Source organism: Rattus norvegicus, chromosome 7 (assembly GCF_036323735.1).
Source record: "Rattus norvegicus strain BN/NHsdMcwi chromosome 7, GRCr8, whole genome shotgun sequence".
NCBI classification, from domain to species: domain Eukaryota; kingdom Metazoa; phylum Chordata; class Mammalia; order Rodentia; family Muridae; genus Rattus; species Rattus norvegicus.
The window spans coordinates 123,654,672-123,682,431 of NC_086025.1; the positions used below are offsets into that span (position 1 = coordinate 123,654,672).

The 27,760-nt window shown below is 44.3% G+C and overlaps 1 protein-coding gene and 1 long non-coding RNA gene across 4 annotated transcripts in view; one reads left to right on the plus strand and one right to left on the minus strand.

Annotated features, from left to right (window-relative positions):
• Cpne8 (copine 8) overlaps positions 1-14,389 on the minus strand; it is a 174,197-nt gene extending 159,808 nt beyond the window's left edge. For 2 of the 3 annotated variants that reach the window (XM_039079639.2, XM_063263950.1), the window contains exon 1: positions 14,124-14,260. In XM_039079639.2, coding sequence (XP_038935567.1) covers positions 14,124-14,260 — 137 coding nt within the window. Of the gene's footprint in view, positions 1-14,123 lie in introns of all 3 variants that reach the window. The other variant, NM_001108750.1, reaches the window with a different exon arrangement.
• Positions 14,183-15,428, plus strand: LOC134479767 (uncharacterized). The gene is made up of 2 exons (XR_010053469.1): positions 14,183-14,317; positions 14,911-15,428. It is a non-coding gene; the product is annotated as an uncharacterized LOC134479767 (long non-coding RNA).
• The last annotated feature ends 12,332 nt before the right edge of the window (positions 15,429-27,760 follow it).

Consider the following 27,760-nt stretch of genomic DNA (forward strand, 5'->3'; position numbering starts at 1 on the left):
AAAAAATTAACATGCTAGAGAGGGAGGTTTGTGCATTTAGGAAGGAAAAATGATCTCGAGTGTGAGGGAACTAATCCTGTTCCAAAGAACAAGACGGAGATGTACCTGGGTACAGCATCCAGCGGTCAAAACGTGATGCCATCTCTAAAAGTGGAGGATCTTTTAGTCCCCGCCATCTCCACACTGCGAGCCACTGCTCTACCTCAGCTCAGTGGGGGCTTGGAGATGAGCTGTGTGTCCAGTCTTAGGGGCTTTCAAAGCCTTTTGTGGACATTGTGTCACATAGTTAGAAATTTAAAAGAAAAAAAATGCATTCCCTTTGCTGTTCCCACCTATATCTTGATGGGAAACACAGTCTAAAATGCCAAGCAGAGAAGCTTTTTTTTTTTTCAAATATGCACACATTGGCATCCTTCTCAATTATATAACTATATATTACATATTACGTGCATTACCTGCTACAACATAATCACAACTGTTGCTTATAATTAAGAACGCTTGGTGGAAGCTAAATCATCATCAAGCAACTGATTAAAGAGATGAGATTTCAATCAATTTAATGAATGATTTCAGTCAAAATTTAGCATCAAAGGAACAGCCGGGTCCTATCATGACGTCACCGATTTCCGAAGCCTCCGTGTGGGGACACTTCCTGGCTGGCTGTTCATCCTAAATCCTGTGTGTTTCACCCACCTTCTGTTAGAAAACAAAAGGGGCTGGGTGGGAAAACATAGGATGATGCTTGCTCCACACAGGGTGTTCTGGGGAGTAAATATAAGGTACCTACACCAGCCCCCAGCACACAGTAGGAGGGAAAAGTGGTGGGGGAAGGTGGCCATCATGACGTAGAACTTCATGCTCAGTACACTGCGCTTCAAGTTCCAGTGTGCCCCTGTTAAAGTTTAAAAGGCTACGGACACCCCTGGAAACATGAAAAGGAAAGCCCGTGGGTTCCCTGTGTGATGTCCTAATTGGCCCCAGCTGGAACACGAGGGATGCCTAGAGCAGCCACCCCCTAAAGAGTGGAGCTCATTTCTGAAACCCAAGCTCAAAGACAAGTCCCAAGCCACACCACCTGCAGTCCAGAGCTGTGTGATGTGAGCACAGACCTAAAATCTGTGAACATGGGGACCGAAAGATCCGACGACGCCCAGGACCGAAGAGGCTGCCAACTTGAACGTGACCCTCGAGGGGCACGTAGAACCACGGGATCTGGTAAGTGAAGAGTCATGCACCACAGGCAATGTCTGGAGTCACAGTAGAAGTGGCAGCAAAGCCCTGTGTCAGACTCCACGGCAACAGGGTATTCCTGCCACTCTCGGTGGCAGCATCCACAGAAACATGGCAACAGCATTGGTCGAGGCCTTGGCATGACAGACAGACACCCCCACGGGTTTCCTCAGATCACAACTGAGGACTCTCCAGGCGAAGACCCACAAGCCTGCCAAGAGGGGCTGAATTAACACAACCACAAGAGGGTGTGGTCTTTTCTAAGTCACTAGAACATGGATTTGAATGAAAACATTGTGTGTGTGTGTGTGTGTGTGTGTGTGTGGTCTCTGCTCCATTCTTTTAAGCACAATTCAGTTTGGGTTTTCTCTGCATTTTTACAGTGATAGATTATGTAAAACTTATCTGAGTCTCCACTATCTCCCTCTGGGAGCCATCCTTCTCCTACCTGGGTTGAATGGCAACACCAATGATGGGTGTGCTAAGTTGCAGGTGCTTTCAAAGCGCTTCATTGCTATGGCATCACTCCGTCCGAATGGCAAATGTATGAGGAAGACTTTCTACCCCTTTTACATACAGAAGCCGAGACCAGCAAGCTTACTGAATTCCCACCGTTAAATACATGAGCTGTAATCAAAGTCACGCCTGTTGGGTTGAACTCTTCTCTGATTCTTACACAATTCCCTTCCCCGGTCACAACACCGAGGTTTCCACACCATCCTCTTCCTCCGTCTCCTCCTGCCCGCTTGAATGCTGTCACCACGTTGGAACTCAACAGCAGCTGAGTGGCCATGAGCCGCTCCGTATTTTGCACGATTTGCCAAATTAGTCAGTCTGTGTGGTCCACCCGCTCCTTCCAGAGTCAATGTGTGATGCACGTCTGTTCCAAGAAGTAGTGCTGATGAGGGTGGCTGGTCCACAAATCACCACCCAGGAGAAAGTTGAAGGCAGACACTCCCGTAACTCCTGGCATCTGTCCGCAACCCCTGGCATCAGTCCCGCTGACTTTGCCTTCCAGGCACTTTAGATGCATGAGAAATATAGGAGTGTATTTCCCAACTTTTTGTTTCCTTCTCCACTGGTGGTTGAGAAATCGGTTGCGATTTCAACCACTTGCAAGTTCGATATCTCCACATTTCAAAAGAAAACCTGTACACGTGGGTCAACTTTTCTTACGTTTCCTCAGTTAGCATATATTCTTTACCAATAAAAACAAGCTTATGAAGAAGGCATAGCGAGATCGGCAGGCTTTCTTTTGCTTCAGCTTTTTGGATTTGGTTTTTGAGATTACAATAATAATTGCACCATTTCCCTATTCTCTTTCTTCCCTCAAAGCCCCCAATCCCCCACCCCCATAGACTCCTCCTGGCTCTCTTTTTAAATTCATGGTTCCCTCCAGGTTTTCAACTATTTTCAGAAATCTGTTTAAATCAATGAATAATTCAAATTGCACTTCACAGCAATCTGAGCTTTGCAGAGTCCCCTAGCGAGTTTAAACAGAAGACAGACTCGGAGTTTGAATGTTAGCACATGTGACCAGGCGGCCCAGGGACTAAAGATAACTTCCTAATGTGGCGGTCACCTCCACCATGGGTGATGCACCCCTGAATCACAAAGACTCGCCTTGTTAGGACAAGTAAATAAATTCGGGGCCAGCATCTACAAGCCCACTGTGCATTTAGGTCTACAAATCCTAAAACAGGAGTGGATAAGCTCCTGTCTCCTTCACCCTTTCTTTATGACTGTGTTTGTTTTTGTTTCAACTCAATGGAGACTGTGTCCCTTCTGTCTCCACTTGGAGTTCCCAACATTGTAAGATACAACAACCTCGTGCAAGTAATCATTAAGCACTTTCTCCTCAAGATGCTAGACGTAGTACGAGTCTTAAGCCTCAGTTGGTGTTTGACGAGATATAATTCCAGGCATATCTGATAGCCTTTCGAACGTTTCTTCAGTAAGCATTAAGTCATTGGGAGCCAGAGGAAGGACGGCGTGTGAGAGACTCGCTGTAAATGCCTCTGTTCCTGCCTCTGTATCATTTGTATAAGGGGAGAGATGGGCAGACAGTCCGGTGAAATGCAGAACATGCACCACAAACAGTAAATTAGAGGATGTGTCAACGATCAGCAGCGTCCAGAGGGACACTGGGAGGGACAATCCTGGTTTGCTCCTGATCCAGCTCATCTGAAGTGGCTTGGAACCACGAAGGCTCTAGATGCAGGCCGTGGAGAGAAGGGAAGCAGGGAACCGGAGATGTGAAACGAAACAGGTCAAGATCCCACTTATGAGGCAAAGGCAGGAGAACCAGGATTTCAAGGTCATCCTGGGCTACAGAGTGAATTCAAGGACAACCTATGCGGCAAGCGAAACTAAAACCAAGTCAGTAATCAAAATATCTAAAGGACCTTAATGCACTGGCAATTGGGGAGTCGTAAACAAAGCTGTAAGGGTGTAAGTACCTGCCATTCCCTACCTCCTAGGAGTCTTCACAAGCCCAGATATGTCAATGATGGACAGAAACACATTCTCATGAGGACTACTTAGTCAATTATATCTCTTACTCTCTATTTCTTTTTTTTTTTTTCTTTTTTTTTTTTTTCCGGAGCTGAGGACCGAACCCAGGGCCTTCTGCTTGCTAGGCAAGCGCTCTACCACTGAGCTAAATCCCCAACCCCTTCTTACTCTCTATTTCAACCAGAACAACTTCATCAGGACCCCAAAGATAGAGCAGGGCTGTGGGTGTGGGCAGGGCAGGTCACTGGAATCTTTACGTGTTCCTCTCACAAGTGTGGCCACATTAACACGTTTCCTTTCTCTGCTTCCTTATCTCTTTAAATTGGCGTGCTGAGTGGGTGGCTGAGCCCACTGCCTTGGGATTGCCAATCTCATGACTCTGGTAGCACTTGTGCCCCGGGACAGACAAGCACCTAACCAGCACCATAGTCAGCCATATTGAAGGGTAGGTAGTGAAGTATCCAGGAAGTGAGGGCTTAAATGCCAACTGACAGAATTTTTACTAATGTAGTAAGGAGGGTTTCAAAAACTAGAAGGGAATTTAGTCCCCTGTGAAGACGGAAGCTAGCATTTTGTAGTGGGCCCATATGTGGTCTGAAAAGTCTCTGAGGAAACACCAATGACAATTCTGCCGAAAACAGCGGGCTTGGACCATTTTCCTCCCATGAGAAGGAAATGATACAGGCACACAATAATTGCACGAGAAAAATCACAGCATTCCCTGTGCATCGGGAGCTGCTGGGCGCCTCCACACTCACTAACGAGACACCCGTGGCCCAGCTTTGTTGAAAAAGAGTGGTGTTAAGTTTTGGGTTTTCCTGACTTTATAGTTACCACAATTAATGAGGTCTGTACCTTAAAAATACCCCATACAATCAAGCATTACTAGAGTTTGAGCTAAATAGAATCAACAGAGCATTCAGACCTGTCTGCTGTGTTGGAAGCACGTTGGATATTAGAAGACTCAACGAAACCTCATAGCCAGACGAAGGAAGGAAGTGCTATGATTTATGGTCAGCGGCTTCACAAGTAAGTCTGCTTATTTTAACATAAATATCATACACACATATATAAATATTGTACATAAAGATCAGCTCTGCTTTTCTCATCTGAAGAGACTGTTTCCTTCTGTTGCTCCATTCTTTTGTTTTAAAGAATTATTTATTTTATATCTATGAGTACACTGTAGCTGTCCTCAGACACACCAGAAGAGGGCATCAGATCCCATTACAGATGGTTGTGAGCCACCATGTGGTTGCTGGGGTTTGAATTCAGGACCTCTGGAAGAGCAGCCAGTGCTCTTAACCACTGAGCCATCACTTCAGGCCCCCTGTCACTCTATTCTTGTGTCTTGTTATTGTTGACTTTTGACTTCTCAAATAATTTTTATTCCCATTTTTTGTAGCACTAAATAAAATTGATTGAACAAATGCATAGAGTCTGTAAGAAAGACTCTTACACTTCTTCTCCCTCAAGGGAGAATCCATTTGAAATACCATGAGTTGCTCACTTTAGTGCTTCATCAAGTAAGTTAGTTTCTTCAATACAAAATCCATTTTGAGTCAAAGATTAAGACATGTCATATGCTTTCCTATTTAGATCCATTATATAGGATATCAGACACACAAGTTTATCAGTGTGTGTGTGTGTGTGTGTGTATGTATGTGTTTGTGTGTGTATGTGTGTTTTATGTGTATATGTATGTATGTGTATATGTGTGTGTTTTATGTGTATGAGTATGTATGTATACATGTGTGTATATGTGTGTGTTTTTTGTGTATGTGTATGTGTATGTATGTACATATGTATGTATGTGTGTATATATGTGTGTGTATGTGTGTGTTTGTGTGTATATGTGTATGTTTGTGTGTATGTGTATGTGTGTATATGTGTGTGTTTGTGTGTATATGTGTGTTTGTGGGGGGGTATATGTGTGTGTTTGTGTGTGTTTTTGTGTATATGTGTGTGTGCATGTTTGTGTTTGTGTGTGTGCATGTGTGTGTGTATATGTGTATGTATATGTGTGTTTGTATGTGTGTGTATATGTGTGCATATGTTTAAATGTGTGTATGTATGCATATGTGTGTATATGTGTGTGCTTGTATGTGTGTGTTTGTGTGTGTTTGTATGTGTATGTGTGTGTGCATGTGTGTGTATGTATGTATATGCATGTATAAGTGTGTGTATGTGTGTGTATGTGTGTATGCATATGTGTATGTATGTATGTATGTATGTATGTATGTATGTATGTATGTATAAGTGTGTATGTGTGTGTCCTCAGTCTAAGACAGAGACTCCCACTGAACCTGAGGCTTGCATATTCGGCACAGTGCTGGGCCAGGGGGCTGGAGGAACTCTGTCTGCTTTCCCAGTAGACACAGGACTGAACCTAACAATTTACCAAAGGCGCGATCTGCCCAGCTTCCCCTCTGAGTTCTATTGATTGTCTATTTTTGCTCAACATTCCTTCCAAATTAAAGAAGCAAATGATCTGTCAGTAGGCAGAAATCCTGTCCACTTCTAAAAGTGATTGTACTTAGAAACAATGTAACCTAATTCAAAAGTATCTGTTTCTTGTCTGTTCAGGTGAAATCCTTGAAGAGTGATATATTAGCTGGACTAAAAATTATCCTTTCATTAAATCCTATGGTAAAATGGGTTTGTGTTCATGTTTTTGTACTGTTTATATTGAAATTTTAAGATTGTGAAAATAATTAAATCCATGAACAGGTAGGTTTATTTTTCCAACCTATCCATCAAGCAGCAAGCATCTGCTGTATTGAAAAGGTTTACACGCAAAACACAGTTAAATTTATAGTAATCAGTAATAAAACATGTGCTTTTTAAATTGGTTATGGAAAAATACATGCAAAAATGCAAAAAATGGTAAGTCGTAAAAAATAAAACGTGAGGTAGTATTAGAATTCAAGGAAAGAGACACTGAATTATCACACTCTGGGGACCTACGTAAACGTCATGGCAACCGTCCGTAAGCTTAGCCACAGGCAAGCCACAGGGCAAGGTTTTCAGACACTCAGGAAGTGGAGATCCTACGTCCAGATGAGACAGAAAGGCAACAGCTGGTGGAATGAGGAAGAACCCTGATCTTCATTCAGAAAAAAAAAAAAAACAGTCATCCTCCAGACTCGGCCACCCACAAGTTGCCCTACCTTGCCCAGTGCTAAAAACAAATGACTGCTTCCTGAACCAGAGCCATCAAAGTATAGACAGAAAGGAGGCAGCAGACTCCAGAGTCCCAGGATCTGGGGTGGTTTAAAAGGAGTGTTCCCAGCCTGTAAAGCATATGAAACAGTATACCAAGGACTTTGAGATAGAAAAATAACACATGCACACTGGATAGCCTTGGTTCACTTCATTTCTCAAGTCAGCTACTTTTTCATGAAGCCTTCTGGTCCCCTCTGAAACCCCCCAGAGACAACTTCGGGCAACAGGACTCGCTCAAGTGAGCAAAGTTATGGCACAAGATTGACTCCATTTGCCATCTCTGCTCGAAGCTCTATTTCCCTGAAACATGACAAGCACACTTCGAAGTAAGCTGCAGGAAAGCACCCCTATTTATTGACATCAAATAGTCTGCATTTCGAAGGCAAACAAAACAGACCAGACTCCTGCTAGACTCTGGTTGAGAGGAAAATCTAGATCAACCACAGTAGAATCTCACATTGTTTTAGGAGGTGATTGAGTTAAATGAGGACATTGAAACACCTAGAAATAACCTACCATGATATCCTTCTAGAAAATTTCTCAGACAGGGATAGCGCTTAGCAGGTAAAAGGACTTGTCATACAAGTTGTACAGCCTGAGTTTGATTGCTGGAACCCATAGTGGAAGGAGAGACCATCACAAGTTGAACTCCACATAAGTGCCAGGCATGCTCATGTCCCCTTAACAATAATAATAATAATAATAATAATAATAATAATAATAATAATAATAATAATAAAATCTCAGACGCTCAAATTAGGTAGCCAGCAATGTGTGTTATGTCAATCAAGTTACATTGGGGGGGGGATAACAGTTTATGTTAATACTATACTTTCCCCTTTTATTTCTTCTTCATTATTATTGAAAATAAATCCAGTCAGGACTAGTGCTTCATGTCTAAAGTCCCAGCATGTATTGCTGAGGCAGGAGGATCACACGTTTCAGGCCAGCCTAGACTACAACATTTGCATGGGGAAATCCTATCGAAAATAAAAGTAGAAACACACCAGCAAAAATAAACTTCCAAGAAAAATCAGTGCATCAAATAATATCATATTTCATCCTGTTCGTACATGTGTTAGATCAAGTTATTAAAAATTATGTATTAATATCATTGTATTATAGCAGTGTAATTGTCTATTTAAAACTATTGTCTGTTTTGCAAAACATAAATTATGACTTAACTACTTTGCAAATGGCCAGTGTGAGATTTCCTTCTAATGTCAGTTTACTACAAGGTCTCATCAAAGGGCACAGAGTTAGTATCAGAGAAAGATGAGAAGCTCAGGACTGGGGCTTCCTTGCACAAAGAAGCAATAAACCTCACAAGTGACAGGCCCGGGACAAAATTCGTTAGGCAAAGCACACAAATCAAACCTACTTAACTATAAGACTAACCTTGACTTGCAAACCCACCCTTTTGTAAGTGATGCTCTCTGAACTTCTCTCAAAACTATTTTTAAATTCTCAAATGTAACTCTCTAATTTAAGAGACAAACTCACGAAATCTGATTGCACTTCCCTCCACTTTCCAAAGCCCATAAAAGTGCTCTGGATGGAAATTCTAGCATAAAAAAAAAAAAATCAGTTGTAATCAACAGGCCAGAATCTCTGCTTAGTCAGAGTTATTGGATCATCAAGCCTGCAAGTTTTGGAGCACATAACCAGCACATGTGAACTCATGGGGGTAGAGCCCAGCATCACGTTCCCAGAGATGCCTCAGTAGATCTGCTGTGGAGCCCAGAAGTCTATAACCGGAAGCCTCTTAACTTCTCAAACACCAGATGACTTCATTTAAGCCTGGTGTGTTTACCGGCCAGTCAGAATACATCAGCAAGAAAGAGTCACAATGGATGTTACATTGTGTCCAAGAATTAGAGTATCCCGGTGTGATAAATTGTGAGAGCCAACTGTTGGAAGAGTAAAGAAAACTCCAGCTTAAGAAAGGGGTCATAATGCCTAGAACAAATGAAACTCAAGACGGATGATCAAAATGTGAATGCTTCACTCCTTCTTTAAAAGGGGGTACAAGAATACCCTTGGCAGGGAATAGAGAGGCAAAGATTAAAACAGAGGCAGAAGGAACACCTATTCAGAGCCTGCCCCACATGTGGCCCATACATATACAGCCACCCAATTAGACAAGATGGATGAAGCAAAGAAGTGCAGGCTGACAGGAGCCGGATGTAGATCGCTCCTGAGAGACACAGCCAGAATACAGCAAATACAGAGGCGAATGCCAGCAGCAAACCACTGAACTGAGAATAGGACCCCCGTTGAAGGAATCAGAGAAAGAACTAGAAGAGCTTGAAGGGGCTCGAGACCCCATATGTACAACAATGCCAAGCAACCAGAGCTTCCAGGGACTAAGCCACTACCTAAAGACTATACATGGACTGACCCTGGACTCTGACCTCATAGGTAGCAATGAATATCCTAGTAAGAGCACCAGTGGAAGGGGAAGCCCTGGGTCCTGCTAAGACTGAACCCCCAGTGAACGTGATTGTTGGGGGGAGGGTGGCAATGGGGGGAGGATGGGGAGGGGAACACCCACAAAGAAGGGGAGGGGGGATTAGGGGGATGTTTGCCCGGAAACCGGGAAAGGGAATAACATTCGAAATGTAAATAAGAAATACTCAAGTTAATAAAAAAAAAAAAAAGAAAGGGGTCATAAAAGAAGAGGGCATTTGATCTCAGTCTTGAGAACAAATAAAAATCTAATTAAGAAGAGGGAATGAGGAAAGGGAGGGAGGCCGATTACAGAGCAGCACGCAGCAGCCACACTGGTCCAGCCCAGAATGGATCACCTGGTGTGCTTTGGAACTCCTATCTCTGGATTAAATGTTGCCTGGTGTCTTGATAGATGGTAAGCATAGATTTGTTACATTATATTCAGACAATTCATGGGAGAATTGATGCTAGGCAAGACAAGGGAACTACAGTTGGGTCTGGCTTTTAGGATGCTTACCATGGTATGCACACTCAAAACATTTCAGCTTCCTTCCACATTGGTGTTTAAAATCAGTACAGCTACCATTCCGGGAGTAATTGAAAGGATCATCTAGCTTGATCTTGAACTTGAAAGCTAGTGGGGGAAGACCGGAGGCACGTCACGCAGAACTCTGACGACACTACACACTTACCATCAATAAACTAACCTCTCAGAACCAGGTAAGCCTTCCAGTGGAAGGCCTGGGGCCACTAAGCCAGCCACAAAACCTCCAATCTGCCCTGCCTACAAGATGTTCTAGGGTAAAGGTGGAGGAGAAATTATGGGAGTGGCCAACCAATGCCTGATCCAGCTTGAGAGCCACGTCACAGGAGGGAGTCCACCCCTGGCACTGTCTGGAGGGCCAGGAACCAGAGTCTAGATAGCCCAGAGAAAAATGACAAAAATGACAAAAACCACTAAAATTATGACAAAAGTCACTAAAGCATTGAGACAAATGCTCTGGGGAAAGTGATTAATTACAGCGAATTATTTTTTCCCATTAGCATTAGCATCCGTTTACAATGACGTGTTTCCAGGATAAAGACTGGAAGGTTAGCTACAGTATCATTTCAACTGCAGAGAAGTTCAGTTGGTCGGGTAACTTAGGTCTTTAAAAAAATCTACAAAGTAATAAATGTTGACCGCACACATAGCTGGTAATGGGTAGAAGAGAAGTCAAAGACCCGGAGTCTGCCTTCCGGGAACTGTAACCAGTCTGTGGTCTTCATCACTAACAAGTTCACAGCCACTAAAAGTGTTGCTGTCATCTCTCCAATCCATGCCCATCTGCCTTGATCTGTTACAGCCCATCCTCCCCCCCTACTCCCATCCCCACCCCCACCCCACTCCTGTCACATATGTTGAGTGCTCAGTTCCACAATGGCCTGTCCCAGCACATGTAGGAGCCTTATTGCAAAGTTTTATCCGAGGTTGCTATCTTATATAATGTGTATCTGCCAGTCACATTTCATGATCTCAGAGATGACAGCATATTCGTACTACTCATGAAGCAGGGTTTAATTCCTATGTGTATAAAAGACGCGTGGATACTCGATCAGTAAAGAAAAGCTATATTTAGCTTCTGGCTTCAACTGTTACCTTTCTTTCCTTCCCAATGTGACAATGGATCTTTGGATTATAGGGAGCAGAGGAAGAAGGTTATCAAAGGGGGTTCCATTGCAAGCTGTCTTTGAGGTATCGGCAGTGATCAGAGCTCGCTCAGACAACTAACTAGGCGGGGGAGGTCCTTGCCCTACCTTCCCACAGCAAGGCTGAGAGGCTCTCAATCGTGCCTTCTTGCTAAGTGAACTCCTCACAGCCATCCTGGGAAGGCTGTGCTCCAGGAACGGCTAGCTCTGTGTTCCTTAACTGGCTTACTAAGGTTAAAATAGAGTAGTTACAGAAGTCTGTTAGCAGGACTCTAAGTGCCACTGTCTACATGTTCCAGTTAGTCTCATGTCAATTTGACACGAGCTAGAACTATCCGCAAAGAGGGAACCTCAACTGAGATAATGCTGACATAACATGCAACTATATTTTTCTTAATTAGTGATTGATGGGGGAGGAGCCAGCCTATTGTGGACAGTGCAGTCCCTGAGTTCATACTTCTGGGTTCTGTAAGAAAGCAGGCTGAGTAGCCAGGGGAAGCAAGCCAGTAAGCAGCATCCCTCCATGGCCTCTGCATCAGCTCCTGCCTCCAGGTTCCTGCCTTGCTTGAGTTCTTGTACTGTTAAGCCAAACAAAGCCTTCCTTCCCAAGTCATGCTGTTTCACCATAGCCACAATAACCCTACCTAAGACACTGTATTATATTTGTAGTTCAGTATTTATTTCATAGCTAGCACTGCCATGTACTGTAACAAGCATGTTCCCCATGTCCTTCTATAAAAACCCTCCCCGTTCTCTAAAGAACATGCCACAGTTAGCTCCCTTACTGGATATAAACAAACTCAGACAAATAACAAAACCAACTTTCAGAGAATAACAGTAAATTACAAGGCCAGAATCTGCACCCAGGATACCGAAGACAAAGTTCCCAGGATACCACACCCCGTAAGGTGATGAGACAGAGTTCTCAGCACCACAGAAATGAAAGGAACTTGCCTTATGCCACCAAGTTGTCAAGTACACTTTCGCCCAACGATAGAAACTACATTGAGTTTAGTAAGAAATACACAATCAACTGAACCTAGACAGCTCAAATAATAGAGATTAGGCCTGGACAAGCTTAGAAGAAATACTTGCTACTAAGTATTCAGTTCTCTTTCAGATTTTTTTTTTCTATTTGAAACTTTTTCTTTTTTAAGTACTGAAAAGTAACCCCACATAGAAGAAAGTCTCCCAGGACTGGAGTAGGAAGGTGAAACAAACTGGTTTAAGCCAGTGCACTTCAGGGTCTCCAGCATACCTACAGCAAAGAAGCATTGGAACGGTTGGTGCGTGAGACTGGTGCTATTTCTCCTCACTCCTAAGAACTATGGGACGCTCAGAGTTGTGCCACGTTCTTGTCTATTTAGTGCCCTCCCGATGCTGCAGGGTTTCAGAAAAAACGACAGAACTCTAAACTATGCTTAGATAGTGAAATTCCTGACCACCCACTGCCCACTGTGTATTACAGCATTAGGTGACAGGAGCCTAACACTAAAGCCAGCTTCAGAGAGAAGAAATGCACCTATTACGAATTGACACAGGACTCTGCCAGGCAGCTGCTATCACAAGGAGCCTAGAGGAACATTAGAGGCAGTGACCCCAATAACGCAAGGGCTTGGGTCTGCTGTCATGAACACCACTGTAACTTTCACAGTCTGAGGTCAATCATATGTTGTCTAAGGGCTTTCCCCTACCAAAGGACATGGCCACTTGCGGGATGGATGCCAAACATGCATTTCCAAGAAACTTTAGTTTCAGGGCAGTGATTTTTCAACCTGTGGGTGGGCGACTCCTTTGCCAATCAAATAACCCTTTCGCAGGGGTCACCTACGACCATCAGGAAACACAGATGTTTATATTACTCTTTGTACCAGTAGCAAAAACACAGCTATTAAGCAGCAACAAGTATAATTTTAAGGTGGGGGCGGGGGAGGGGGTAGTGTCACAACATGGGGAACTGTATTAAATGGTCGAAGCATTAGCTGAGAACCAATGTTTAGAGGCTGAGGGGGTTAAACTTCAGGCTTTGTTTACAACAAAAATCACCCATGCTTTTTTAGAGTTACAAGGATCTTTCCTACAGAAAGACTGAGAACATTTGAGGGCATTTAAAAACACGGGAGCATAGAGTATGAGTGGGGTTTTTCAGTGAGAACGGTGGAAAGAAGTGTTCTAACGCGAAGTGGGCACCTGGGTACATGGAATGTAGTATCCTTAATAGAGCCGACCATCTAATTCCCCAAAACTGGGCCAGCACGGCTATTCTACCTGACTTACAGAGGATCTGGCCCAGTGAGCGTCAGGAAAGGGGAGTCTGAAATTGGCAGTCCTTGAGAGTTGCTGGAAGCATTCTAATGTTTGTCTACCGGCGGGCAGAAAATCAGTCGTGACTTCTCAATTCTTAGGTAAGCGTCTGCCAGAAAGACTGAACCTGGAACCGCTACCGGCCTAGGGCAAACGTCCCGGAAGGGTGTAGGGTAAGGGAGCTAGACGGTTCCAGGAAGTGGGTGGGGAGGAGGAAACTGTGGAACTGGAGCAGAGCCCACCGCCAGGCTTCCCAGACGCCCAGCGGAGGGAGTCCCGGGCCAAAGTGCGTAGCATCACACACGCTTTTGGCAGGGCTGACCCTTCTGTTCCCGTCATCACTGAACCTCTGGCCCTGATTGCGGTCGTTTAAAGTAAATAAATAATTTTTAAAAGGTTGCAAAGTGGGCGGCGGCTAGGGTTTCTGTAGCTGAGTCACAGCTTTGCCAACTTTCACAACGTTTCCCAGAGAGAAAGCAAAAAGACGCAGTCCCAAAGCCCACCACTCTCGTCCCCAACTCTGTGTCATTTGACCCGGGGTGGAGGTTGGGAGGGGGTGGGGTAACGTCAGTCAGTACCACAAGGAGGGTATCCCCACTCAGCAAGCAACTTCTCACCAGTGGTACTGGGAGCGCCAGTCAAGTGCCACCAAGCCCGGATAGAAGGAAGAAAAAAAAAAAAAAAAAAAAAAAAAAGAGCCGCGTCCTCACCTGCAGGACACCGACACCTCCACGCGTGTGGCAGGGATGGCCGCACTCAGCTGGTTCAAGTCCCCGATGCCCGTGGCGCTGGTGTAGCGGCTGTCCATCTCGAGCGGAGGCGCAGAGCACTTGTCCCGAGCCCACATCCAAGCTGCGGCGGGCTGAGCGCTGCTCGGAGCCGAGCTCCGCACCGACGGGAAGGGGTGAGGGTGGAGGCAGAGGAAGGAGGCGGAGGCGGCGCGGGAAGGGGAGGGAAGAGGCGGACCTCGTCGCGAATCCCGCGACCGAGTCAGTCCTGGCCAAACCGCCACGGTCTCCCAAGTGGCTCTCCCGGCTGCTCCCTCTCCGGGGCAGCCCTCGGGCTATGACTGGGTTTGCAGCTCCGAGGCTCTGGGCGTAGGGCGCAGCGACCGTAGGTGACCCGTACAGACCCCGCGCCGTCTAGTGGGAGAGCCCGGGGCGCTGGCGATTGACCCCGATCCCCGCTGATAGGTCTCCCACTTCGGGCCAAAGGACTAATGGGGTGGTGGGGCAAGAGATGCCACCAGCCTTTGGCTCCAGGGGCAGAGGGGCGTGCCAATATTTGGGGCCAGCTCGGGCGGAGTAGACGCTGTTGGGACAATCGCTGCGTTATAAGAGAGGAGGCTTCAAAGCGTCAGCCATCTCCTGCAACTTGAGACTTTTAGGCGAGGGTCCCCTTAAGGCAAGATCGGTGCCTCGTAACGCACTTTCCAAAAGGGGGGGATTTCTGAGGCCCGGGAGGTCGTAACCTTATAATCTAGCTCCTTCTCCCCAGGTCTGCTCCTCAAGTCCTGAAAGCTGGGCAGCCTAAAGCGTATGCGCAGCTCGGGTGACCGCGGAGTTTGGCAAGCAGATCCCGGGCGGCGCGACTGGGAGTGGGCAAGGCACGGGGCGCCGCAGCAGCCTGCTGGGCAACCCCCACTTTCCTGCGCACACCTGACCCAAGGCGTCACTGCGGGTCCTTTGGCGATGGCCGCCAGGGGGCGATGGAGAGCGGAGCGCCTAGCCTCGGGAGGGAGCGTTGCTGACTTTAGTCCTAGCTCACCTGGAGAATCAAGGACTTATTACTGGTCTCTCAGGTGACATTTTAACACTTGGAGCCACCCCCTTAAAGAATCTGTGTTGCTGCAGGGGGAAAAGAGTGTAGATGCTTGTCGCTCTAAACATTTGAATCACTTTGGTCTTGTTTTCTTTCCCTGGTCGCCCCGTCCTCCACTCATCACCCCTCAAATCCACCAATTCTGATTTTCTTTCTCTTTCCTCTGTCACAAATTAAACTGCAGTTGATGACTAGAATGTTCCCTCAAACTCTCTTATTGATGCCTGAAATGGACAAGATCTAGAGGGGTTTTTTTTGTTTGTTTGTTTTGGTTTGGTTTTTTGTTTTTTGTTTTTTGTTTTTTTTTTTTTAGTTAACTAGAATTTTTATTTTGCAGGCACCTGCTGAAGTTCTAAATAAAAGGTAAGGACGTTAGTGTTCCACCCAAAGGACTCCTCCTAATTTTCCACCTTATCGAGGCCCATATCTGTACGTATCTTAATGCGTTTATTTACATGGACAACAGCATGCAGGTATTTAAAGTGTGTCCTCAGTATCCACCTGCTAAGCCACATCAAAATAATAAACCATTCCCTCGCCCAAAAAGCTTCTTGTGTCTCTTGTAATCAACCCCTACTTTCACCATTAAAACAACACTTCGATTTTAATGTAAAAACCACAGAATGTGGCACGGTCCATTTTTAATCCGATTTCTTTCCCTCCGTAAAATTCTTTGTTCATCTACGATGCCAGGTGCATCAATGGTGAGTAATCTTCCACTTTTAGAGACTCGCCACAAATTGGCCACCCACTCGCCTTGGTGGACAATGTACTTGTTCCTGGGTTTGGGCTATTACATACAAAATCGCTGTGAATGCTGGTATAGTAGTCTTTTGTGGATGTAAGTGTTGATCACACTGGATAAGCAGAAACAGAGTTGCTAGATGAAAATGGAATAGTGTGTTTAATTTCTTAAGAAATTAATGAATTGTTTCTACAAAGTAGTTTTACTGTTTTGTATCCTAAGGTAGTCTGTGGCTGCCAGTTGCTCCCTAGTCTTGCCAACACTTCGGCCCATTGTTTACAATGTGGACAGTCTCCTTGCAGTTTAATGACTAATAACAGACAGTACGCTTCAAGGAAATTACTTACCTTTATATATACTTTGGTGAGGTCTTCATTCATTTATACTAAAGTGTCAGTTTTAGTATTTCTGAGTTTTGAAAATTCCGTATTCAACATATAAGGCTTTTATCACACATGATTTACAATGTGTTTTCTTTCAGTTTGAAAAAATCTATATTTTCATTTTCTTGTCCTCATAGAGAAGTGTCTAATTCTGATGAGTTCAGTTTTCCAATTTTATTGGTGACAGGTTTTTTTTGTTTGTTTGTTTGTTTTGGGGGGGGTTGGGTTTTTTTGTTTTGTTTTGTTTTGTTTTTTTTGTTTTTTGGGTTTTTTTTTTTTTTGTCTGTTGTCTTGATTTGGTTTTTGCCCATGTCAGTGCTAAGAAATCTTGGCCTAATTTGATGTCACCGAAAATATATTTTATGTTTTCTTCTTGTAGTTTTATTTTCTGGATTTATAGTTAAGTGTGGGATTTCTTTTAAAGAATGTTTTAAAATTATCTTAAAATAATCTTTGTCAAAAAAATCAACGTAACAAATACGTTCACTGTTGGACACCACCTTGTTCTGTTGACCTGTTTGTCTCTGTTTGAACCAGAAGTGTCTTGACTACTACGGCAAAGGAATATTTTTAATTGAGTACTTAACTGATTAAAAATGATTCCTTTCAAAGGGGTCTTGCCACTTTAAAAGTCTTTGCATTTTCTTACAGAATTCAGATTCACCTTGACAATGTCTATAAAAACTCCTAAGATTTTAAATGAGTTTATATGTCTCCCAGACATAGTCCATAATAGAAGGGAACTGACATCTTATCAGAATTCATCTCCTGACTGGAAACACCGTACAATGTGCCATGTTTTTAAGGCCTTCCTTAACGCGTGTCAGCACTGCACTATTAGTCCCATAGGACGAGACTGGAAGAATCAGGCAGGCAGAGGCCGAAGCAGCCTGGGAACTCCAGGCAACTGCAGCCTCTGACAGAGGCAGGAGTTTCCACTTGGCACTTTGGAGAGAGTGTGGTCCCGGGTGTCAGGCTCTGGACTTTCAGTTCTATAAGAGCACAAGCTCCATTGCTTGAAGCCTGCCAGTTGGTAGCCATATTGCATCAGCCTCAGGAAAGGTAACACTGGTGGAAACATTAATTCCACGTCGATTGCTTAACTTCAACACTAACGAGCTTGAATGACAAGACAAAGAATATGTAAAAATGAGTAAAGCTTCCTATTAGTAAATCCAGCCCGGTAAGAAGAACTGCAGTCATTAAATATAAATATATCAACGTGAACTTTAATGTTTCTGCCTGTGCTTTTCTTTAGGGAATGTATTAACAACACGTGTTAAAAACTCGTTCAGGTAAACAATGTGTGGCGTTGTGATGTGCTAAAAGCAAAGATGAATTATTCACCAGACCAGTCATTTGGCGAAAAAACTAGCTGGATGTCTCTTCAGTACTGCACACTGTTAGATCTGAAAGAGGAAAACAAAGTTAGCAGATGAGGACCTTGTAAGGTGTCTTGGTTGGAGTTTTACTGCTGTGAACAGATGCCGTGACCAAGGCAACTCTTATAAGGACAACATTTAATTGGGGCTGGGTTACAGGTTCAGAGATTCACTTCAGTATCATGAAGGCAGGAGCATGGCAGCATCCAGCAGGCATGGTGCAGGAGGAGCTGAGAGTTCTACATCTTCATCTGAAGGCTGCTAGCCGAAGACTGACTTTGGCCAGCTAGGTTGAGGGTCTTAAAGCCCACACCCGCAGTGGCACCCCTACTCCAACAAGTCCACACCTTCTAATAGTGCCACTCCCTGGCCCAAGCATATATAAGCCATCACATAGGGATTACATCAATTGAATCGCTCGGTTTCTGCCATTTCTTTGATTACATGTCATCCATTATTTTAGAAGCTCGTACTGATAAAAATAGGATAAGAAGAAGCAAGTGGGGGAAAGATGCAGTGAGATGAGGAAAACAGAAAGAAAGGGAGAAACTCCACAAACAGCAAGAGACCAGCAGGAAGGGGTGTGCTCCGGGGAGCTGGCTCCTTCCTGAAAGAGCATCCAGTAACAGCAAGCCAACTTCCATTACCTCGCCTGGAGGATACGGCTCAGCTCAGACAGAAAATGCAAGACAAATAAGTTGATGCCAAGGACCAGCCTTGGCTTCGAAAGGGGCTTCTGAGAAAGGGATGTCTGGGAGCAGCAAAATGTCAAACCGTGGGTCTAAGCTGGCCACTTGAGTTCTGCTTGATACAACTATTCCAGGCTACGTATCTCTGTGTGCTGCTTTCTCCCTGGAGAACTCTCTGTCCATGCCCTGCTTGCTTGTTTGTGTTCTCTTAGCAGGTCTCCCTTTTTATCCTAAAAAATTCTCTGGGTAGCTCATCTCCTGCAGAACACAGGTCCGGTCTTATTTTACCTATCGGTCTGGTCGTTTACTCCAGGTTTCCTTTTGAGTGTCTTATGAATTAGCATCTCATAATCCTAGCCGTTGGTTCACAGACGACAGCAAGCATACATTTTTTTTTCCTTAACATTGCAGAAGAATTCAGAGGTCTGTCTGCCTTTGTTAAGCACAGATAATAAACTAGTGGGGTGGGACCCTGTCCCTGAAACCACCATTGCCACCAGGAACTCTTAGGCCCAACCTTGCTCTCTCCCAGCCTGACCCTGAACTCAGGAATCTTATCTGCCCTTGTAAGCATAAACAGAAAACTTAGCAGGGTGGGACCTCCCACCCCTACCACTCCCTGAACCTCTTTATCTCCTTCCTTAGCCGTTTTCCAAGTTTGACTCACAGAGTGGCTTTGTTCCCTTAGATTCATGAAGCCCCTCTTGTAATTCATATTGCATCCTTATTTTCTGCATAGTTGAGAATGTATGTATTTTGCTACTCATGTATTTACAGTTCTTTCCCATAGCCTGAAGGGCTGTCCTGACTGTGTTGTGTTAAATACTAAAAACAATGCACCAACCCAGGTTAACTCTGCTGCTGACCTCTTGCCTTCAGGGCCTGCAAGCACCCATACTATGCCAATCACCAGACCGTGCTCCACCCGCCAAACCTTCAAATTTCTAACTAAATATACCTATAGGCTAAGAGTCTTAAATTCTTGCCTGCCACGTTGGACATTATCTGTTGCATTAAATACAAAAAATAAGGCACCTAAGCACCAAGCCATGCTAACTCCAGCTACGCTCTGGCCCCGGAGGTCTGTTCATTAGCATTTAAAAATGTAAGGTTAATAAAGCACTACGTAATCTATATTTGGGGGGTTTTGTTGCCCCTCCCCTTTTGCCTATTAAGCACCTCCTTCAGAGTTCGATTAGATCTCTCCACAGTCACTTGTCCTGTAGGATTGTGTGATACGCCTGTGACATGTTTTATATTATAATACACAAAAAAAACTACTTCATCTTATTAGACATATAGGCCGGACTGTTTAATTTGCATGGATGTTCCCATAGTGGCCATAACTTCTAACAAATGTGTAATTACAGAATCAGCCTTTTCTGCCCACTGATATCCTGAATATGTGTCTACAGCATGGTGCACATATTTCAGTTCACCAAACTCTGGAAATGGAGTGGAAGACATCCATTTGCCAAATTTCATTCCCGGTGTTTACCATTTTGCAGAGACAGCCACACCCTAGACTCCACGACTTGTGCTGTTTCTAATTATCATGCAGTCATTAAGGTTAACGGGGAGGACATTCGTCAGAAGGAGAGAGGCCTCCATTGCTAGTACTGGTTCCAGGAAACCTGTAAGTTATCACACAGACAAGCCTTACACTCACAGCTGCCATTGACACTCCTGGAGGCTCACACCAGGGCCCTGTCCCAGGGTGGGAACCATGTTACTCTGTCCCCACCAAGCTCACGAGGGGCTCAGCGAATTCAGCAGTTCTTCAGACTCTAGTCCCATCCATTGAGAATTCGTCTGTTGCCTCAGCAGCCACACAACCCTCAGACAAGTCAGAGCCTCCAGCTACACTGGACTTGAAAACGTCTTTGGGAAACTGAAGAACTGAGTCCTCATTCCACCTCTGCGGACAGTTGTTTCATCAGTCCCTTGGCCTGCTTTAAGAAGGCAAATCTTAACCTAAACCCGCAGGAGCAATGAACTGTCTGTTTAGTGTTCGAAAGGGGTGCACATCAAAGCCACTGTGATGGGGATAAATGGCATACTTCACTGGCAAGGCAAGGTCTTTCGATCCCAGTTCTCAGGATGCAGAGGCAGAGATCTTTGTGAGTCTGGGTCCACCCTTGTCTACAGAGCACACCCCAGGCCAGCCAGGGCTGCAGAGTGAGGTTCTTTCTTAAAAAAAAGTGAAGGGAGGGAGGGAGGGAGGAAGGAAGGAAGGAAGGAAGGAAGGAAGGAAGGAAGGAAGGAAGGAAGGAAGGAGCCTCTCAATACAAGCCTTCTCTGGATCTGATGACCGTTTGTATCTAAGCCACACAAACTGGATTCGGTCAACAGGAATTCAGACGATACTTAACGATTCGGATAGCCTATGTGCATTGAGACTGACAGCCTGAAGTTGCCTCAGTGGACAAACGTCACACAGTCTTGCCCATCTTATGTTTCACCAACTTTACAGTGACGAAGATAATCATAACAGCATCACTGTGAAAATCAACTCTAAAACATTACAAATAACAGCATGGCCAGTAGCGGTCACGAATAAATGTCCAGAGACACTAAATGCAGTATTTTAATTTGGGGGTTGGCCAGTGGGCTACATTTACCGAATGTAAAGGTAAAGCTACTGTCAGACAAAACTTTCCCCTGTCAGGTACGTAAGTTTTCTACTCAGAAAGGCCCTTGGAAGTTGGCTACTCCCTCCTCAGAATTTCAACATGCTGTCCATGCACATAAAGTAATATACGTGGTGTTGTAAAGATCTTCTAGGGCAGCCATTTGCCTCTGACCACAGGCTACTTGGGAAGGAAACACCACATAGTGAGGGGGGTGGACGAAGAGGGGGACAGATCAAGTTACCCATCAGCTCTGAGTTTTCCGTCCATGACTGGTCTTCTAACCTTTGAACAATAGTTCCTTACCTATCTCTTCCGGTGTAACACGCCGTTCCCAAACTTTGTCTCACAAAAAGCAGTGGTTTCTTCTACAAGATGCTTTGTATCTGAAATTTGGCTACAGCTGCGTTTCTGCTCCACGGGAAGGATGGAGCCACGCCCACCGCTCACCACTGAGCACCGCCAGCTCCGGGCCAACTGCTCTGGGCCAACTGCTCTGGAAACCTCGGGTCTGAAGGCCCAGGTCTTTGAGCCATACAGCCAGGTCTGTGATTACTTCTTACTGGAGGGGAGTCTCTCCTGTGCTTTCCCTCAGCACAGAGGCTAGCTTTCCTCTTAGAAGCTCCCAGGTGATCCCTGAGGTGCCACAGTCCAAGGTAGGAGGGGGCTAGCATGACTGAGCTAGCCTACAAGGTTGAAAAACATCCCGGTTTTATCTGGCAAGGAACTAAGTGTGGGCATCCTTGTGAAAGGACTTAAAATAGTTCAGTGAGCCTCAAGGAAGGTTAAGATTAAACAAAGAAACAAAAAACAAAAACAAAAACAAAAAAACCTGATTATATTTTTTTTCTAATATCTTAGACATCTTTTAAGAAATCTGCAAACCAGACAAGAAAGCACCTAGTTCTACCCTGTAACGAGCTTGTACTGTACTGAGCTAGGCTTGTGTTCTGGGATTGCTCTGCTTCCTACAGTAAGAGGTGGAGAGGAAAAGTACAGAGGGCATGAAAAAGACCGTCCTTGTTTTCAGTTATCTTTATAGTTCTTGTGATTCTTGGCTTCAGCTAATTCCCACAGGGAAGACACTGAATGAGCCGGAAAAGAGCAGCCACTCATTGTGCAAGACGACCTCACTGACCAGTCTGAGTGCTCTCTGACGAAAGGCCCAGTCAGTTCGAAAGCCTGGTATTCTCTGTGAAAAACCACTGTTCTCCATGCAATTCTCTCCAGGTCATGTGCCTCGCTGAACGTGGAACATGGGGTTAGAGCGTGGGTATGACGGCATGTACCGCAGCCCCAACATTAAGGAGACAAAGGCAGGGCTGGAGCGATGACTCAGTGGTTAAGAGCACTGACTGCTCTTCCAGAGGTCCTGAGTTCAATTCCCAGCAACCACATGGTGGCTCACAACCATCCATAATGGGATCTGATGCCCTCTTCTGGTGTGTCTGAAGACAGCTACAGTGTATTTACATAAAATAAATAAATCTTTTAAAATAGAAAGGAGACAGAGGCAGAAGAATCTAGCAGCTCAAGGCCAGCCTAGGTCACACGGTAAGTTCCAGTCCATCCTGAGCTGTATGAGACCCAACATCCAAAAAAGTAAAAGAAGGGAGGGAAATGACAATAATGTGGTGGTAAATTTAAACACTCTGGGTTATCTTCTCGGCTAACATTTCCAGTGTGGTGTAACTGCCACTATCCGTGAACTAACGCCTATACCTGACCTGAGTAGCCCTATGCACAGAGAGCCTCGTGAACTATATATAGCTCAACTCATGCCCTCCTGGGGTAGCACGCTGTGGCTCCAGTCCTGGAAGCTTCCCACTGATTGGCTCATTTTCCCTTAGCCAAACTCCCATCCAGTCTTTACGGCTGCTCTATAATGACACTTCACCAGTCAAGCATCCCCCCCACCCCCCACTGCATCCTCTTTCGATGTGTTTATTACATAATGAAACTCACAGGGTGACCCACTTTACTTACAGGGAAAGGGCAAGGAGAAAACTTTCAGATTCTCTTGCCTGATAAAGAAAATGACAGTTTATATTTGAGAGATTGATTTTCAGCATGCCCATCCAATGGAAACTAAACTAATTTTCTAGAACCTCGCCTACACTTTTCACCAGCCTCGTGTCTTTCAAAAGGGCCCGGTGTAGGAATTTTACAAGGACGTGTTTCCGTGGTTACTGAACACAGAGCAGGATTTAATTTCTCTGTGTTCGACCTCTGGTTCTATCAAAAGCTACTTGTAAGTTGCCATCCACTAAATTTTCTAAATCAGAGAATTTCGTTGTTTAGAGCTGCCAAAAGAGAATCGCTTTTGAGAACAAGCTACCCAGGGCAAGCCCAAAGCCTGGCAAAGGAGTCCAAGCAAGCATTCTTAAAGGACTATGGACTGTGACTAGTTTGCTCCTGCCAGGTCTTTTCTAAGTGTCCAATGTAGGCTTGGTTATGGCACCTTTTATCAATTACCATCAAGAGTAGACCAATTATTTTGTGGCAATTTGCTTAATCCTTAATTCTCCTGCTATCCTTTGAGCCACAAACAGAGGGTCCATCTGTCTGACTCACAGTGAAGAGAATCAGGATACAGTCGAGGGCTGTGTGTCCAAGGGCTGCCGAAAGCACCGAGAGTCTCTGGTATATGTCGACTTCTAGTAAAAACTCAACACTCACAAGTCCAGCGGGTGTTTGAGGATGGTCAAAAAACAGGACTATAAGCTCAGAACTAGCAATAGAAGTTGAGAACGTAAGAAAACACTTGGGGCAGAGAAGTAAGTCAGAAAATAAAGACAAGGGCAAACTCTAAAGAGTTGTGAGGGGCTGGAGAGATGGCTCAGTGGTTAAGAGCACTGACTGCTCTTCCAGAGGTCCTGAGTTCAAATCCCAGCAACCACATGGTGGCTCACAACCATCTGTAATGAGATCTGATGCCCTCTTCTGGTGTGTCTGAAGACAGCGACAGTGTACTTATATATAATAAATAAATATTATAAAAAAAAAAAGAGTTGTGAGAAGGACAGCAACAACAATAAAGGTTCCTACAAGGAAGCAAGAAGAAGCATTTGGGCAAATAAGAGGTTAAAACAACAAAACAGCCAATTGCAAAGAAAAATAAGAAGAGTAAACCAGTTTATAAGGGAGAGTCACTGTAGCAGATGCCGCCAAGATCGTGGCCCTGCCTTCATTTTGGAGCTACTCTGTGTTCCAGTTAGGTTTTGATTTGTGTGATAAGCATCAAAAGCAACTTGGGGAGGAAAGGGTTACACATCCCAGGTCACACTCTGTCATGAAGGGAAGCCAGGGAAGGAACTAAAGGCAGGAACCTGGAAGCAGGACCAGAAGCAGAAGCCTTAGGAACGCTGCTTATTCAACAAGGCTTGCTCAGACTGCTGACTTGTACCACCCACCTAAGGAGTGGTGCCACCCACAGTGGGCTGGACCCTCCCACACCAACAATCACTGATCAAGAACTGCCAGGCTTTTTCTCAATGGAGGTTCTGTCTTCCCAGATGACTCTTGAGCAGCACGGCCAGCATGTCGCTTCATTCTTTGTTTTCACAGAATCCTGTATAGGTTATGGGCTATAATCCCACACCTATCACTCAGAATCATCTCCTGTAATGAATGAGGAACTCACTGCTAGTGCAACTTCACTACCTACAATGCAAATCCCACCTGCTTCAAAGTAAACTATGGATTTCTCCGGGAGCAGCACTTCATGATCATGCTGTCTGAGGGCCTGATGCCAGCTTTTCAAGCCTGATTTAGTTCTCTGGTCCATCAGCGTATATAGGATTCATTACCTTCCCTCCCCAGAGTCTACTGTGGGTTTTTTTTTCCCCTAGCTTGGACAATTAACATGTGCAACAATGTAAAAGACCAACTGTTCCTTTGGAAACAAGCGGGAAAGAGAGACAGGAAGAGAATTGAAAATTTGGCATTTAATAACAATATAATTAGCACTCTCTGTATAACCCAGTCTTCTGCTACAGTTGGAAATAGCTCTCTTAAGTAAGACAGTAAAACATCAAATGCAGCAGGCTCTTATTGAAACTGTGCAAGACCTTTAGGCGAAACTGTGATTCACAAAACTGGTTTTCATAACTATGATAATGGCTGTTAAATTTTCTATAATTTGCCACAAGAAATGGGGAATTTTCTATTGGAAATTTAATAATTAAACCATCGTACTTCCCCAGTGAGCCCCTGGGAATGCTGTAGAGATAAAAACAAATATATATACATATATATTTGAGGGTAGTCACCGAGGGTGGTAACTGCCTTAGAAGAAAGAACTTGAACTGTTTATTCTAGTAAAATGTTTGATTTGGTTTGATTTTAATAAAAGAAAATTTAATCGTTTTTATTAATCTCATTATTAAACTTTATCTACCAACAGTGGGACAAAGGAACAATGAAACTCAGGTTTCAATATCATAAAATCTTTCTAATGCTGCCTATTGGTTTGAAGGGCCAAGCCATCATAAGTGATACACTGTCTAGACAGCAGCAGTTCTCTCAAGAGAACCACAGTAAAAAAGTGGCCACTGGAAAACAAGGCACATTTGATTGACCAGAGGCAAGTGTCTAAATTGTATGGTTTTATTCTGGAAATACAGACATCAAAAAGTAAAATGCTAAATCCAGTTCAGTCAAAACAGCTTATGGCATATTCTCACTCTGCCCGTGGAATGTCTTTACTATTGGCCTGGTCAGTCCTAACTTGTCGGCGCCAGCACCGACACGGTACCGAGAATCGGGCGAAAGCCTACAGGATGAAAGAAACACACATACACACACACACAGGTTATCGTGTCAAACCAGGAGAGGAAGAGAGGGAGAGAGAGAGAGAGAGAGAGAGAGAGAGAAAGAGAAAGAGTGGAAGAGTGGAAGGAAGAGTGAGAGTGAGGAAGAAGAGTGAGAGACTCCTGTAGCTTTATTCACCACTTATATACCCAAGTCTCCAGGTAGAAAATATCTGGGAAGCACAGTGGGAAACCCTGGCTCCTGACTACCTGGCTCCTGACTTTGGTAACAAAACACCGACTTCGAGATCTGAATTAATTAGGGAGAAATCCCAGAAGACCAGCCTAAATCTCCAGGATAAAGGCTGAGAAAGCAAAAGGCAGAAGTAAATTGACCACCACCCAGGTGTGGTCCAGGTGTGTCAGTTCCACATGCATCAGCCGGGCTCAGCAGAGGTCATGCAGTGGAGACACCGGGTGTTTACTACTTGGTCTTTTCTTCCTGTGCCGTAAATACATGGGAGAGGCCTCTGTCCAACAATCCCATGACTTCTTAACTGTGGCCATGCGGTTACAAAGCAGCCAGGCCCAAATCCAATATGGCACTACACTAACTTACTGAAGATTTCCTTGGTTTACTAGGTTGATCAGGATCTCTGAGTTCCACATTCAGCTAAGCAACAGTTCTCAAATAAAGCCGTTTGAGCCTTCTTTGAACACCATTTCAGTGTGTGAAAGGTAAAATAACTTTTACAGGCAGTACTTATGTATTTTTCAAGCACCAAATATGATTTAACCTTTAAGTTAATTGCCTAAAACATAGGGGAGAGAGCAAAGGACCTGAGAGACTCAAGAGGGGAAGGCTAGTATTTCTAAAATGGGAGACGGTGTTCCATTTCATTATTTGTTAAAGATAATTGAAAAACGTCACCATTTTCTCGTAGGCAAATACTGTAAGACAGGGAAACAGGAGCCTTGATGCATATTTGTTAAGTGTAAATGGAAGAGTGTGTTAGAGAGCGACCTGGTAATATTCAGCAGGATCAAACAAGATTCAAATAGACACGTTTTTTAATAAAAAAAAAAAAAACTTTGACCTACAACCAATACCATATGAAAAAACATATTGCACTGAATTACAGACTTTGATGGCAACTAAAACATAAATTGTAGAGTGAAGTAGAAGAAATTATCTTTAGGACACTGGCTGGGGCAAAAAAAAATGAATAAATCTGGCACTAGAAACTGAATCCTTAACATGATGCACCAGGCTAGCCCAAACTTAGCAAGAGACAGCATCACAGACCAGGACTGAATGCACCAGAATGGCCACTATTTTAAGGCCAGCTCCAGGTACATAGCATATCAAGTCAACCTGGGCTGTATATTAAGACCCTGTCTCAAAAAAATAAAAGTTATATATATTTTTTAAAACACTGTAAAGAAAAATAAAGACAAATTACATACCAGAGAAATGTTTTGCAAAATATCTATTTGGCCAATTATTAGAATATCCAAATACTTACATAGTCTCACGATAGGAAGAAACTAAGTATTCAATCTGAAAAATCGATCTGTTAACATTTGAAGAGACACTTTACAAAAGGACAAACATGAGCACCAGAGAAGTTCAGGGGAAAAACGCTCCACTCTGTCAAACTGTGGAAGAGCGCACACTGACCTCACAGTCCGGAACTGCTATGTGCTAAGACAGATAAAACTAATGAGTCTCATGATCCTAAGTGGTGGGGGCAGGGTGTGGAGCAACTGCGACTTATGTGGGAACGTGCAGTCACTTCCTGAAACAAGTTGGAATTTCTTTTTTTTTTTTTTTTTTTTTTCGGAGCTGGGGACCGAACCCAGGGCCTTGCGCTTGCTAGGCAAGCGCTCTACCACTGAGCCAAATCCCCAACCCCCAAGTTGGAATTTCTTAAAGGGGTGTGTGT